General features: G+C 45.4%; 1 protein-coding gene across 2 annotated transcripts in view; it reads left to right on the forward strand.

Annotated features, from left to right (window-relative positions):
• The window catches only part of UBASH3B (ubiquitin associated and SH3 domain containing B), a 76,421-nt gene extending 60,456 nt beyond the window's left edge, over nt 1–15,965 (forward strand). For both annotated transcript variants that reach the window (XM_074927470.1, XM_074927471.1), the window contains exons 7-14: nt 1,060–1,195; nt 1,562–1,682; nt 2,646–2,768; nt 5,172–5,264; nt 6,008–6,152; nt 8,981–9,087; nt 10,023–10,132; nt 11,008–15,965. In XM_074927470.1, coding sequence (XP_074783571.1) covers nt 1,060–1,195; nt 1,562–1,682; nt 2,646–2,768; nt 5,172–5,264; nt 6,008–6,152; nt 8,981–9,087; nt 10,023–10,132; nt 11,008–11,145 — 973 coding nt within the window. In that variant the 3' untranslated portion in view covers nt 11,146–15,965. The remainder of the gene's footprint in view (nt 1–1,059; nt 1,196–1,561; nt 1,683–2,645; nt 2,769–5,171; nt 5,265–6,007; nt 6,153–8,980; nt 9,088–10,022; nt 10,133–11,007) is intronic.
• Nucleotides 15,966–16,238: the final 273 nt, after the last annotated feature.

A 16,238-nucleotide genomic window follows, 5' to 3' on the forward strand; every position in this document is an offset into this window, starting at 1 on the left:
AGAAGATGAGGGGTTTTTTTTACAGAAACGCAGATGACCTATTTTTGTTCAATTGGTAGAAGCGCTTGGTGTAATTTAACAGCTATGAAACCCCTCTGAGATTTTATCCTAACTAGGTGTGAGTCAGGAAGCAACTCCTGACATATTTAAGGCACTGAAAAGTGCAAGCAACGGCAACTATTTCTGTCAAAGTAAATGACCATATACATTATCGGAGGACGGGGTTTTTTAATGACTAAGCAAATGTAACCCATACAATGTAAATGAATCAGCAGAGGGTCACTGCAGCTTCTGTAATTGCCTGTCAGAGTTTACTCCCAAGGGTCTTGGTCAAAGTCCTTGAACTTCGGGACACGAGAGCTTTATTCAGAGGAACCATCATTAGATAAGTCCCTTGAGAGAGAACGGGATCTATTATATCCCGTTGACTACACTTAACAAGAAGCACTGGTGAGAATAAATTCCCACTATAGATGGAAAAACAAAATAGGCAGGACTGAAAAATGTAGAAACAACCCAGACTGAGCGTGTCACATCCCTGCCAGGGGATACAAGCTATTCTGTGCACAGGAACCCTGAAAACTGCCCAGGGCAGGGCTGTGCTACAGCTTTCTACTGAAGCAATAGCTTCTGCTACAAAGGTGAGGGAAAACCCCGTACCCATTAGTTTCCAAACTTTGGTCCACAAGACCATGGTAAGTAACGTGCAGCTGGTCCCCAGATGATGTGAGTGAGCACCCTGTGGCTGTGAGGAAGGTCTTGGCATTTTCCATCAGAATATTTGAGGGCTGACAGAGCCTCACAGACCAAAGTTTGGGAATTGTTGTTCTGTGAAACTTGTTTCTAAGGAAACAGAAAGCCTGCTGAGATGGGATTTGTCTCTTCATGTGTGTACATCACCTAGCAAGGTTCTCTCTCACAGCACTAAAATACAAATAATAATGTAATAGCATGACAACACATCATCAGTTCCTGAAGACTACAGAAATGTCCTTACTGCAGCTTAAGCACATGAAGCCCAAAGCATTCCCAAAGCCAACATCTTTCTATTTTTGGCAGGTCCTACTCAATTCTGAATACTACGTCTTCCCCATCCCTTCAAGCCTTCACTGACGGAGCTCTGGAAAGAAGACAGCAGGAAGACCAAGGCCCTGGGGATGCAGGGCCCCTCACTATCATCTGCCAGAACGTGCAGGTAGGGACCCACACACACGTGTAAATCACACATAGTTTTAGTGGCAAGTTTCCAGCAACCGGGTTTTCCCCAACAACTTACCCTCTGGTCTCCTTTCACTGCCTGCATCAGGAGTTAAAGCTTTTGAATGGCCACAGGCACAGAGGACACTTCTGTCCCCAAACTTGCAGCAGGGCCCCATCCTCTGCTCACTTTACCTGTGTTACACCAGTATAAGTTCACCAACTCCAGAACAGTTTTCCTGTACCCACATTTTCAAAACGGTAACGCAAGAAGTGCCCGGTCCTGACTCCCGTTAGTAAACTGAATCTCAGCAAAACCTTTGCACTTTGATGAAGGTCAAACATCCTGTAATTTTTCTTCCAGCCCCTGAGAATAACCAGCCAGCCAGGGCCTCAGAAACGCTGCCTGTTTGTCTGCAGACATGGGGAAAGGATGGATGTCGTTTTTGGGAAATACTGGTTGTCACAGTGTTTTGATGCCAAAGGTGAGTCAGCTCCCATGGGTCTCTCAGGCTTTAGGTTTAGATGAAGGATGGAGAGTGGCAACTGCCTGGGGCAAAGCTTAGATGGGAGCTGTGATTTCCTAACACAAAGTCTTGCTTTGAGCAGTTCCGAGCAGCAGAGCAGCTCAGTGCAGAGCTCTGCCATGGCAGGGCTGCAGTCCAAAGCAGAAACACAAGCCAGGGAGTAAACACTACGTTTGCTAATATTTGGGAAACTACTGCAGGAAAGAATGCATTAAAGTAACGTTGCCAAAGAACGTTTTCATTTTGGAAATGAAGTCGTGATGTCAGCAGTCAGTGTCCAACGCAAACATCTACCATCAGGAAGATGTTTTGCACAGTTGGCTCTCTGTCCTAAATGAAAAACACCACCACCAGGTACAGTTCAGGGTGCCTTTTGGGGCAGAAGATGGAGTTTGCAACCCAGTACTGTGCTTGAGTTTCAGACTACAGTTAACAGACTATAACTTCAGGCTCTGTTGGCACTAGAGCTGCTCAGAAATCTGTCTATTAAAAAGTCCTAAAATCTGTTCAAAAACTGCCAATATCCTGCAGTCAAAATCATTGGAAAAAAGGATGACTTTACAACTACCTTCTTTCTAAATTATGTTTGAAGAACTCTGACATTTTAGCCTCTTGTAAAAGTGTAACATTTGAGCTTTCTTTTGTTGTGGGGTAGAAATTATGTTCCTTTTGGGGGAAATCTGTCCTAAAGATAACTTCAAAAAAAGTTAGCAGTGTTCTCTGCTGATTTTGAACTGATACAAACTTTGTTTTATCAGATTCCTGATAGTTTTACGTGGGAAAAACTGCTCAACAGCCAGGCCTGGGCAATGCCTGCAAGGTGCAGACGTTGTGGTGAAAGGGGGTAGAGACGGGCGTGGTGCTCTTTGCCTTTCTCTGATCAAATAATTCCAGCAACTGCTTCTAACCTCTCCCTCACAGGAAGGTATATGCGTAGTAACCTGAATATGCCTCACAGCTTACCTCAAAGAAGTGGCGGTTTCAGGGATTATGAAAAAGATGCACCAATCACCGTGCTGGGCTGTACGCAGGCAAGGCTTGTTGGTAAGTTGTCCTCGGCAGACAAGAGCTTGCCCAGGAAGCTTTGCTGTCTTCCTCCCACACGCCCAGCCAGAGAAAGAGAAAGTGCAAGGCAGAAAAAAATGAAGCGGGTGCCCTGAACTAACGGGATTTATCACAGAATCATTCAGGATGGGAAAGACCCTTGGGATCAGACCCAACCCTCAGCCCGACTCTACAAGTTCTCCCCTACCCCACATCCCCCCACAGCTCATCCCAACAGCCCTGAAACCCCCCCAGGGATGGGGACTCCCCCCTCCCTGGGCAGCCTGTTCCACTCTCTGACCACTCTGTCTGGGAAACATTTTCTCCTCCTGCCCAGCCTGACCCTCCCCTGTGGCAGTTTCCAGCCGTTCCCTCTTGTCCTGTCCCTGATCCCCTGGGAGCAGAGCCCAGCCCCAGCCTCTCTGCAATGTCCTGTCAGGAGCTGCAGAGAGGGATGAGGGCTCCCCTCAGCCTCCTCCTCCTCACACTGAACACTCCCAGCTCCTTCCCTGGCTCCTCACAGGATTGATTCTCCAGCCCTTCCCCAGCCTCGTTGCCCTCCTCTGCCCTCGCTCCAGCCCCTCCAGATCTCTCTGGGATTGAGGTGCCCAAACCTGGACACAACCCTCCAGGTGTGGCCTCACCAGTGCCGAGCACAGGGGGACTGTCACCTCCCTGCTCCTGCTGGTCACACTAGTGCTGTCCAAGCCAGGATGCTGTTGGCTTTCTTGGCCACTTGGGCATTTAGACATTTCAGTGACCTTTGCAAAGTCCCTTCACCTTCCCCAGCAAGGCCTCTGTTTCAAAGGAAACCTTGTCTCCTTCAGCTGCTGCAGCTGGAGAAAAGGCAAAGCACAAAATCTAGGACACGGTATGAAATCAGAGCCATCAGCAGTGCGGGTGCAGAGCATTCGCTTCCGCCCTGTAAACGTGCCATGCTGGAAGATGCTGTTATTACCAACGCTGGTGAGAAACGCAGCAGGGCGACAGTCACCTCCTGCAAAATATACTTTTTCCTTGACTTTGACAATCTTAAATTTTGACCTGCAGTTTGCTACACCAATATACTTCTAACAGCCTGTCTGGCTTTACGTTTCTGTGGCAAACACACAGTCTAAATTATTTCCAGTGTTTTCTTGCTCCCCCATTCTTGTCCCCCAACTTCTGAGCCTGGTGGTTTGTGTATAGACAGAAAATTATTTGGCAGTCAAAGAGCACATATTAAGCATCGCGATGAGGGGAGCCCAGCCCCTTGAAGACACGCGCTTCAGAAAGCAGTACTTCGCATTTTCCCAAATTCAAACCATTCAGAGTACTTTGTGTTGGTCACATTCGAACTAGGGCAGCTAAAATTAAACTTGCTTTTTAAACAAAAATAAATCACTGTGCAACAGCAGGATGCTCAGACTCCCGGCCACATGGCATCGGGGTTTGCAATACGCCCGTAACAGAAGGCGAATCTGGGAGCAATCACAGCACACTTGGCTGGTGTCATTAAACGGGTCTGAGGATGCAACTGCAGACGTGACCCCGAGGCCACGGAGCCGCAGCGCCGCAGACGCGACCTCGACGATCGCCGGCGCCGTAATTCCTCCGATGACTAAAGCCAACGAGCAGCTTCCCCGTGACGGAGGGCTGTTAGATGTGCCGCTCCTTCTAAATTACCCCACTTCTCTCAAGAGATTTATAGATGGGTTTGACATGATTACAGTCATCATTAAACACACCAAGTCAAGGTTAATAACACCTTCTTGCTCCCACTTCTTTGTCCTGCCTCTTCAAATACAACAAAAATATAACTCCTTCTTACTACAAGTCTGTGCAATGCTGAGCAGATTCCTGTTCTCATTCGGTTTCCTTTGGCATTGCAAGAATATTAATAACCCTAATAGTGGAGCTGATTCTTATCTCATTTTCAGTGATCTTCCACCTGTGTAATGAAATGGTAATTTATACTAGCGAAGAATCGAGCCAATTGAATTAAGTTGGGTTTGAGTTAAGTTGAATCATTCTGATTTACAGCTTATAAATGAGATTAAATTAAATTCAAGCGCTCTACAATTTTTTTTTCTCAGCTCGCTGTTTGCTTTTTGGCTAAATCTAAGGGAAGCAGAAACTGAGCAAAAGCTGCTGCGGTTTCTTTGCATGCTGGTTAAGTACCTAAATGCACGTGGAGCAGCGCACACTGGGAAATGTATCCCATTTCCACAGCTGTGCACATCACAGTGCCCGACACACCGCTGAAATAAAACATGATGGGTACACATATTTCCCAAAACAGAAGCAGTGCAGCTGGGAAGCTGCTTTAGCTCCTTGCTGGGTGGCAGATTCCCTGCACGCTGCTGTTGCTGTCACAACGCCATTTGTCCCTTTCGATTCACGGGTGTTGAAATCTGCTTGCAGGTGAAGCCTTGCTAGAAACAAACACCGTTGTAGACTACATCTACAGCTCCCCGTCCCTACGATGTGTACAGACAGCACACAATATCCTGAAAGGTAAGAACCCAACGAGCAGGAAGGGCTGCATTCTCCTCGCTTTCTGGGGAAAACGCTGCCAACCAGATAAAAGGGAACCTGGCCTGGGAGACCCAAGGAAATGGCAATTCAGGGTGAGGATTATTTCCGTGGGAGTATCCTTCCCGTTAGCAAACACTGCCCATAAGGAGCCCTTTTCTGACTGCATGGTGTGACAAGGGCTTAGGCAAGCAGCGGCCCTGGCACTGGCCCTGACAGCGGCTGCTGGCCAGGGGTGGGTTTATCCCCCCCTGCAGCAGCCAGATGTGCTGTCGGGGTGGGTGGGTGCACCCAGCTCAGCAAGCTCTGTGCCCGTGCCTCCTCACACTCCTGCGGCTGCTCACTGCTGCCTGCTCCCACAGCAATTGCTCCCACCAAGAACCTTCCTACCCTCAGCAAGAAGAACTGACTGCAGAAACTGGGAAGGGAAATAGCCACAGAGGCACGGGATGCCCTGGCATTGGAAACAGTCGAGAAACAGCTTCAAAATGCAGGCGTGCCTAGGTTCAATATATTGCATGTTTACATTCCCTGGCATATCATATACCAAGTACATACATTAAATACTTCATCTTTCATACCAATTATTAATCAACTGACTATTTAGAGAGGAAAAAAAACCAAACCACCTTACAATCAAACAGAAAAATTAAAGCTGCGAAGTCTTGCTGCCTTTCTCCCCAGCTACTTTCACTGATGCCTGGTCTCCTTTCTTCCTTCTCAAGGTATGCAACAAGAGAACAACCTGAAAATTCGAATAGAGCCAGGCTTGTTTGAATGGACCAAGTGGGTCTCTGGGAACACACTACCTGCCTGGATACCCCCCGTGGATTTAGCTGCAGCTACTCTAAGCGTTGATACAACCTACAGGTAGCAAAAAAGGGGCTGAGAGGGTCTTGGCTTTGCCTTTTGTTTTTGAAAAGTAACACTCTGCTGAGTTTTTAAATTTAGGCAATGACTGGAAGAGCTGCTGAGGCTCCCAGAATAAACTTGGAGCAGGCTCGAGGCCTGAGAATGGCTTCTTAGAAACCAGATTTCCCAGGTCACTGACAGGTCCAGCTATCTTGCTGATCATGGAGGTTCTCTTTCCAGTAGTCCTTCCATCCTGGGCATCTTTCAGGTGTCCAGGAAACCCTCAAAGTATTTTTGGTTTTTTTAACCCTATTTCCTAAAACTTAGAGGAGTTTGGGCTCAGCTAACAGAACTAGTTCTGTTGGCTTAGTTCCCTGACCATCATTGTTCATAAATTGAACCAGATCCTGGGCTCATTCACACCCGGCTTTTCCCTTCCCCAGAGGAAAAAAGCTTGTCTGTCTCTCTGTTATGATTAGCATGGTGATGGATCTTAATTGTAAATTTTGCATCACCCTGGGGAACATGTTTACATCTGTCAGGAATTCCGGGTCTGCTAGGACATCAAAATTCAGAGGTATTCTATCAAAGAGCTTAACCCTAAGTATTGCTCACTTCTCAGCAATTACATCCAAGAAGTTTTTAGTGGAAAAAATAGCAGGTTTCTGACTCAAGTTCTCATGGTATTCAACCGAAAAACAGTTGGTGAAAGCAAACAGAGTAAACATCTGGTTAAAAAACATTTGAATGGCAAATGCATAAGCACCACTGATCTTTCCTCCCACTCTGCAGAAAAGGGAAACGCAAAGATAATTCTCTCGGCTTTCAAGGGCCCTGACAGACCCACTCCGGAAGCGCAGAGCTGACCTTTGCAGAGCTTGGCTTTTCTGCCAGCCACCCCTGCGGCCACACAGCTCAGTCCTGGTGCCTGGTTAGGCTCCATCTCCTGAATTCCTGCCCTGCCAGCCTCTGCTGCTTTCCATGTGTCCAGCCACATGCCTGTACCCCAGTGCCATTGCCAGCAAACACCACAGGGCCGCTGGGAGCAACCTGCAGCCTGAGGCTGGAGGGAAACTCAAGCCCCTTCTGCCTCCCCAGTGCGGCATCGCAGCCGTGGTGCCCTCAGCCTAACACACAAAAGCTTTTTACTCTAAGCTGCAGAAAGAAAGGCTAAATAAAACCCAGCAGAAATCGTCATGTGGCAAAGAATAGGCAAGCTGATCTGTTCAGGCTTCTTATTCTCAAATTTATGATTCATTTATACAAGCCAGACTCAAAGAGCTCCCACAAAGAGGGAAAGTCCAGAAGGTTCACACAGTTCCAGTCCTCCACTGCACCTCACCACTGAAATATCTGTATCGCTATGACTTCTTGTGGGGACCAGCCCTCTCTGTCTTAGTGTGTGCCTGATCACTGGCTGAGCAATCTCAGATAAAAACAAAACATTTATCAGACACACATACTATGCGTACACAGGAGTTCCACCTACATGGGCTTGGTGATGAATATTTTGTGGCTGGGCTTTTGTGGTTGATGGTATCAGCAGAAACACTGGTGTTTCCTGGTGTCTCAGTGCACCCGTGTGTTTAAGAACCCTCAAGTGGAATAAGCAGTTGAAAAAGAAAAAATTAAAAAAAAAAAAAAAAAAAAAAAAAAAGAAAAATCACTGATTTTTTTCATACCTAATTATACCATAAATGACTTGTGCTGCATCCTTTTGGTCTGCAGCTAAAATTCCAGCACTCTGAGAGTATCTAAATAGAAGTCCTTACACAGTATTTATCGCTGAAATGGTCTCACATGGCTAATGCTCGGCAGAGCAGCTGCACCACAGGAGAGTCTCTGCTTCGGAAAACATGTGAGAAGACCATAGCAAGTATTGTGAGCACAAGAAAAGATCTGGCTCTTGTGTGCTCAGCTGGTTAGGTGGGGGACTGGGAGACAGCCCTCCTGGTGCTCTGTCTCCTCTCACAAGGGCAGTTCCTGTAGATAGAACACTGAATGGGGGGAAAAGTTATGACTTCTCCTTGCACCACAGCATGAAAATAGAGCCTTCTGCTTCCTATCCCTTGCTCCTCCGGGCACATCAACCCACTCCAGCCAGCTAATTCCAGGCATTTCCCAGCAGTGCAGCTTTACAGATGGCCAGAGCAGCAGTTGGCCTCTGCCTTTCACCACCGAAGCCTGAGCAGCAAAGAGAGCCAGCATCTGCTTTCTCCACGTTTCTGCCTGTACCTGCCCGGTCTCCGCAGGCAGACGCAGATGTTGCCAGCCCAGCCCTAAGCTGGAAGCCCTGGTAGCTCAGCACAGACCTCAGCTGGCAGAGACAGCTTGGACAGTGGCTCATCCCGCTGCTGTGACCACAGAGCTGGTGGCATCGACACCGACCTTGCCCGGCCGTCCCTGCCTGCTCGCCAGCTCCTGCTGGGTGCAGATTTTGTTCTCCTGCCACTCAGTAGCTTTATGCGGGTGGGTGAGCCCTGAACTCTCGCTGCTCAGAGGACACATGCCTAAATAAATGCCAAGTAGCATTGTTATTGCTGCACGCCATCGCAAACGTAACTCGGGTATCATCAGCACGTCGTGTGCTGCCTCCACTAACCGACCCACGTTAGGGGAAGCAGTGATCATTTCCCCCAGCTAACTGAAATACCTTAACGTGGGAACAGCAAACATCTCAGTCACGAAGTTTAAAAATCATCGTGGTGGTCCTGACGTAAGATGCACTTCTGGGGATTTGGGGAATGAGAAGAGTTAAAGAAACAGATACTTTCAGATGAATCATAACTTGCACTTACAACTTTATTGCTTCTTACAATTTACCGTACTTGTTTTTCTGCTCACAGACCTCATATTCCTGTCAGCAAGTTAGTGGTTTCCGAATCTTATGATACATACATAAGTAGAAGCTACCAAGTAACAAAAGAAATCATCAGTGAATGTAAAGGCAAAGGTGAGTGCTACAGAGGGTGTGAAAAATGAGACAGGCTCTCCAGGATGCCAATCCTCGTAACCAGTCTTTCCCCTCTTCAGGGAGATGAATCCCCATACCCGATTCTCTCCTCTTCTCTCCCAGACACTCTGGAGACTCCTGTATGTGTTAGAACTGAGTTCAGATAGGCTCAGCTTATGAGGAAGGTCCATAAACTTAAGTAGCAGAAGTATTTTAGGGATCTCTACCCAGCGCAAGCTATCTGTTTCTCAAGGGAATAAATAAGGCATTTGCACTCTGCTGTCTGTAACCAACGTCTGATGGGGCATCTTCCATCCCCTATCTGAGCTACTATTTTGAACCGTATTGCCCATAAAGACTGTAGAACATTTCTCTAAACACAGTACTGAAATAAAAAAAAAAAGCTTTTATTTTTCATTCACAGCGTAGGAATAGGGCGTTTCTAAGTTCTGGTGATTTTGCTAATTTCATTTCATTGATCTGAATCTACATTCTGAGCTTTCATTTTTAATAGTTTGCACACAAACCTCGATAGCACAGTGTGGCATTGGCTGTAAAGGATCCTGGAAATGGAAATCTAAATCGAAAACCAGCAACTGAAATTAAAGGGCTTGTTTTAATCAGAATTAATTTGGGGGTAGGAGAAAAGCATTTGCTGCACAAGACAGCTGAAATCTCGCTGGAATTCTTGTTTTCTTCAGAAGGGCATTTTTAAAACTTCAGTAGCACCGAGTTAACCATTAGCCTGAAAACTGATAAATGCTCTGTTACTAAACCATGCTTTTCCTCCCTGTATGTGCCTAGTTTAACGTGTTGTTATACAATCAGCTGAACCCGTTTTGAACATTTTAATTGGTCTGCTTGATCTTGGGGGCAGCAGTCCCTAAAGCTGGCTTCATCTCCCTCCTCAACCTGCATTTCTCACTTTATTCCAGGAAATAACATCCTGATAGTGGCACACGCGTCCTCCCTGGAGGCTTGTACCTGCCAGCTCCAAGGGCTCTCGCCGCAGAACTCCAAGGACTTTGTACAGATGGTCCGAAAGGTAATTACCAGCAAGGAGCAAAGCTCGCTGGCTTTACAAAAAAAAAAAAAAAAAAAAAAAAAATTTGAAATCTGTTCAACCAGGCAGAGGACACTTTGTTCCTCTCGTCGGATCGTTCTGTCCGTTACTCCATTTCAGGAGTCAGGAGAGGAAAGCAGATTGGTTTAAGAGGCTTATCTTAACGTGTCACTTCTGTAACGGATAGCGTGGGATCAGATGCCCACCTACAAATGGGTTTGCAGTGACTCTGCTTTATGCCTGTAGCTAACGGGGCTGTACGGAGACTCCCACAGTGCCCTCCGGTGCCGAAAACACCCTAACCACAGCTAACAGGGCACTTCTGCCCCGCAACACTTCCCCTTCTCGTTTCACTCTCAAGACCTTTGAATGGGCAGGGAAAAGGGCTGATAATTATAAATGGGGTCTTTGCCTTCATCGCTTCACTCCCGCCCTGGCTAGGGAGGTGGGACTGCCTGCAGCCAGCCCTGCAGGCTCTCTGGGATATTCATAGCTGATACTTGATCTGAGGGCACCTGAGCCAGAGCAGCATCCCTATTTCTCCACAGCTGTGCTGGCTTTCAGGATTTAGGACCTTGTCAACCAGCAGGACATCTTTGGTTTGAACTGGCCCGTAATTAAACTACATTCCAAGGGTATCATCTACCTCCCCCAGTGTTTTGCGCGTACAAAAGCCTGGCTGTCACACTCCAGTCCTACAATCATCTTCTGAAAATGGACTTTGTGGGGAGGGAAAGAGAGAGAAGAGAGTGAAATGCTGCAGTAGCACAGCAGGACTCCAGCCCTTTTAGAGGAGCTCCTTCCCTCCGCAGCAAAACCCCTGCTCATTGCCTTTCTTTCCATCTCTTTTCACGCAGATTCCATACTTGGGGTTTTGTTCATGCGAAGAACTGGGAGATACAGGTGTTTGGCAGCTTACGGACCCCCCCATCCTCCCTCTCACACACGGACCAACTGGAGGCTTTAACTGGAGAGAAACCTTACTACAAGAATAAGCAAAGCTACACGAGCAAGGAAAACCCATGGCCTTTCTAAGCGTTGGAGAATGTCTCTTCTTTCTTGTGTTTATTGACAGTGGAAAAAATAGTCATGATATGTTCAGTGGGTCACAAAACAGCTGTTCTAGCACATCTCTCACAGCTACAGTCATGCAAAAATTCTTATATACAACTAGGCAGATAGAAAAGGGAGTGATCTGAGCGAAAAGTATTAAGATAGAGGTTGAAGCTCTTACACAGCAGAGAGTCTCTCTTTAGTCAGTAGCTCGGGTAGATTTTCCCACCTTGAGTGGAGCTCTGATGACACCAGTAGCTTTCACTGCCTTCTCTACCGCATTAGAAACAACTAGCACTGTGTAAAAGTTGAGCAATTCAGGATGCTGTTGTTTTTTTTTTCCACTACTGTCATTGCAAAGCATTAGCAGACTTGTTCGGTCAACCCCGTGTTGACAACCCCCTCACTCACAACCCCCAAATTCTCAGCACCTTCCATAAAACGTATCACCACCAGCTGGAAATGAGGGTCCAGCATTGCCTCTGCAGGCAGCAGCAGATTATTCCTCTCCTCTATTTGAGCACTGGGTTAGGTGTTGTGTTGGGCATCCTGTGGATGCAAAGGTTGGTTGATGCTGATCCACGCCAGAAGAAAACTGAGTTTCACATCAGTTACAGATGAAGTATGCACATCAAAAGACAGCACCGTTGGGAACAAAGACTGGGAGCAGTTTCTTTTAAGTGGACGTGAAATAAGCCTTTTCCAATCAAACCTGACAGATTCAGAAAGTTGGGTTTTTTCAGGTTTTTTTCCTTTATTTACATTATTGAAAACCACCCATGTGCACAGACCCAGCCTAAAGTGTTTGTGTGGCTTAAATTCCCTTCAGATGACCTTGGAAAAAGAGTTTCCCTTTTATACTGAGATTTTGTGCCCGTCATTTACTCAGTGGTGGCTTTCTGTTCCTTGTGAACTTTTCTGTCAGCCTTGGTGAGAATCTGCAGTAGGCAGCTCTCTTCAGGAGGTAATAATCAAATCAAAAAGACACCAAAATTTAGCCTCCGCTGCATGCTTTGCTTCCTTTTCCTTAATTCCTAAGTGCCATCTGTCATAAAGACAAAGCAGAGCTGAAAAAAAAAAAAAAAAAAAGTACACAAACGTAGGAGCAACATGCTTTGGCCTATTAAGATGATATTTATCCAGTGGGGGAAGAGTTAGGATGATTTTGGGGAGAAGGGGAAGAGAAGGGTTTCCCTCTGTAGCTACAGTCTTTGAAATCACAAGAAGTGTCCTCCTAGTGCGACACCCTGACAGATGCCAGTACCAGCTGCTTCACAGGAGATGCAGGATACACCACAGTGGGTATTTATAGTATAAACTGGCTTCAGAGCAGGTTTCTTTCAGATTAATATTAACGTCATCAGCCTTGGGTCAGAAAGTTCCTGCAGACGTTTGTATGGGTCTTGACAGCGTAGGCTCACTTTCAGAAGGTACTTAAAAACGTGCTTAAAAAGGATTTAAGCATACTTGTGTCTTGGTTTGGGCCCTAAGTCTGAATATTCCCATAAAAAGCCTCAAAGGCAAGTTCAGAAATACCAGGAAAGAAATTCTGGCATCCTGGATGCCCCTTTCTGTCCAGCTTTTCCTCTGCAGAAAGCGTTAGTGTCCTCGCTTGAAGTGTTTCTATGGCACAGAAGTTGATAACTGGACAACTTTGACAAAGACTTATTACTGATAACAAGACCAAAGTTTGTTTTGTGTCGGTTTCTTTTAACCTATTAAGCCTTCGGCAGGACTGGTCTCGCCTTGCAGTAGGATGTGGCTGAGCTGCACTTCAGCAGTCAGAACAAATACGGAGAGATCAACCTCAATCCCTTCTTCCTAAACGAGGCAAAACACTCAGCAGTTGCGCTGTAACGGATCTCGAGGGGGTTTAGCTCAGCTTTGTCTCTGGGTTTTACCGAGCTTGCAAAGGAGAGTACACCAGATTCTGTACATATTTTTGAGTCAGCAGAGAGCTTGTCCTGTGCAATATGTACGTTGTCACGAACCATAACAACAGTCCGTTATTTATACATTTATGACAATGTAATACACAGTAGGCCATTCATAAGTGCATTATTATACCAGGGATGTATACCGAGAAGTCAGGGAGATAACTTATGAGATGACAGAAGAAACTGCCCCTGTGCAGTTACGCTGCTGTCGCTTTAGTTTTTAACTGTAATTTAAACTATTTTTGGCTGTGTACAGACGTTCTGAAGCGCATTTCAGGCTTGTTTTCCTCCATGCTTACTCCCTGCAAAGCTGCAGAGTTTAAACCTAAGTAGATGACAATCACACCAAAACTAACTTGGTTACTGATGCACGTGCAATTCTCCAGGCTTGTTTTTGTTTCACGCTATGGACAGCAAGGTGTAATTTGAGGCAACAAATATTGCCTGTACAAACCAGTGGAGGCGGCTCAGGTCCTGCTGCAGTTAAGTGACATGACAAGGAGTTTATTTAGACAGAAGCATGAAACAGAGAAGGAACAAAACCTGAATGCACAGTCTGAATATTGTACTAGCTGATCTTTGCATATAGTAAGTAATACAGAAAAGAGTGTCCTGATTGAGAAGGTAGATGTTAAAATACTCACTTCTTTAAAAAGAAAATATATATTTTTGGACGTTTGGGAAAGTATTTTGACAATTGTAGTATTATCTCAAATTCCATTTTTCAAGTGTCAAGAATCTCTGTCAGAAAGAAAAAAAAATCTTATTTTTTTCTAGCATTCTGATTTCTCGTAGGGGGTTTGTGTTAAGTAGTCTCATGTTGATAAGGCTTATTTGGGGGGGAAGTTCCTTTTAAATTTTTTCGTTGAGATGTTAAGAACACAAAATAATTGCTGCTTCACTTTCACTCCATTGCTGCTCATTGATGTGTATTTAACGTCACCTCAGTGTTTTGTCCTGGAAGAACATTAGACTTGATCTACCTAAAGTGCATGCAAGTCTTATCCTCGCCTTCACTGTGAGCTGCATCAGATCCCCACAGTTTAATTAGGGGATAGGAGACAAATAGCAGTTCCTAGATTTTTCCCTCTCTTCCCAATTAAGGAATAAAGCTGGAGATCTACCAAGAATAAATTGTTAGTCCGGTATTTTCATAAACTGCAACTTCAGGATTGGGTTAGAAAAATACAAGAATCAGTCCGGAATCAAATTCGAGCAGAGCAGCAGCTGACAGGATGACACCGGGCACCAGAAGGTCAAAACCAGGGTATTTCAAAAAGTTCAGGTTTGGTCAAGAGTTTGTCCTTATCACTAGACTTTAGATCTCGCTCTGCCTGGGGATACCTTGCGAGTTTAATGCAGGTGCCAGATCTAAAGTTTAATGGATTTCCCTCACATTTAGTGCAGTGGCAGCTGCAGCCAAATACTTCAATGTGCTGAGCGTGGAGCCAGGTTCTCTGGGAGTGTAAAGTGACACTGTGTACTCAGATCAACAGAGCTCTGCTTGCTAAGGCAAACAGGATCCAGACCGTGACTTCAGAAAAAAAAAAAAAAAAAAAAGTATTTCCCTTTTCACTCAGTCTGAACGGTTTCAGAAAGAAGTCAGCTGATGGTAGGAGCCTCCTTCTCTCCTCTGGTGTTAGCTTCTGATGTCAGTGTTATTACGAAAGGGATCATTTACATCACCAAATAAGTGGTTACTTACAGGAATTATCTTCAGTGAAGGCAATGCCAGTGGTAATTCTACAAAACGGAGTAGAAGGGATGCTAGAACGCCATTTCCCAGCGTATGATCTTGTATCTGCAGCCCTGACCCCCCCAGGGTAGCAATGTCTCAGGGACATGGGTACTGCAGCTCTGGGAAAAAACAGTCAGAGGATGGGGAGGGGGTTGCATACAGCACTGTGACAAACAGCCCCTCTGCTCAGCTCCTGCGAACTGCACTGGGTGTGAGGGGTTGTAAACTCTCCCTCTGGGTCCTTACAAAGGCCTGGTCCAGAGCCCAGGGAAACAAAGAGGAAGATTCCTCATGATTTCCTCAAGCTTGGGATGAAGCTGCTCCCCCCACCTACCACTGACTTAAGGAGGAATTTGGAGGATTCGCATCTGTGCGGGGTTGAGCCCTTCCAGTCCTGATTTAGGAAAGGCATGCAGAAGTAGGGTGAGATTTAGTGTCTGATGATAGTCATGTTCAATGAAAAAGGACTCTAGATAACTGAGTTAGGCTGTAGTTGACTAACCTTCATTTAAACCCAGAGCTGGAAATTAGTTTGCGATGCTTCATGACTTAAAACGTATTGAAATTCCATGAAAACTGTTGTTTAGAAAGGGAGACTTAATAGGTTTGGTTTGGATTGTTTTTAAAAAAAGAGCCTAAGCACAGAGGAAATGATTTGAACTTAAAAAAAAAAAAAATCACCATCATCTCACGTGTATAACAGACATGCTGAATGAACAACAAAAAAAATAATAATTAAGCAGTGTGATTGGCTGCATACACTCTAAATCGCTACTTCTCACCACTTCCTCAAAAACTTGTTCCCTGGGGAATATTCATGAACCATACGTGCTACATAACAGAAAACACACAGCCAGTTCCTTTCTATTACTTGCCATTAAAATGTATTTTCTGAAGTTTCTCTCTGTGGACATCTCTTAAAACTTGATGTTATCAGTGGATACTTTTTTTTTTTTTTTTCCATTTTAAACCTGTTGTATCATTCTGTTTATTATGTTTTTTTAGTGTGAGCAGATTGTATTTATTTGAGAAAAATGTTTGCTGTTAAAAAAAACCAATAATTGTATTGCCAAAAATAGCTGTAATTACCTGTGACATCTGTATTTTTTTATTTTGGGGGGGGGGGGGGGTTGGTTGGTTGTTTTTAATCTCAGTTTCAAGTGCTAACAACTGTTAAAACAACCACTGCATTTTAATTTGCTTACAATATTAAATGGATTTCTCCGAAGTCGGACAAAAATGTCTCGTAGATGATTTAATAAAGATGCCACGCACCCACACCCTGCCCTTCCGATTTCAATTTTCCTCTCAAGTGTGTTGGACTTCCCTGGAGTGAGCATCCTGACACAGACCCTCGATG

Source organism: Athene noctua, chromosome 26 (assembly GCF_965140245.1).
Source record: "Athene noctua chromosome 26, bAthNoc1.hap1.1, whole genome shotgun sequence".
In the NCBI taxonomy this organism is placed as follows: Eukaryota; Metazoa; Chordata; class Aves; order Strigiformes; family Strigidae; genus Athene; species Athene noctua.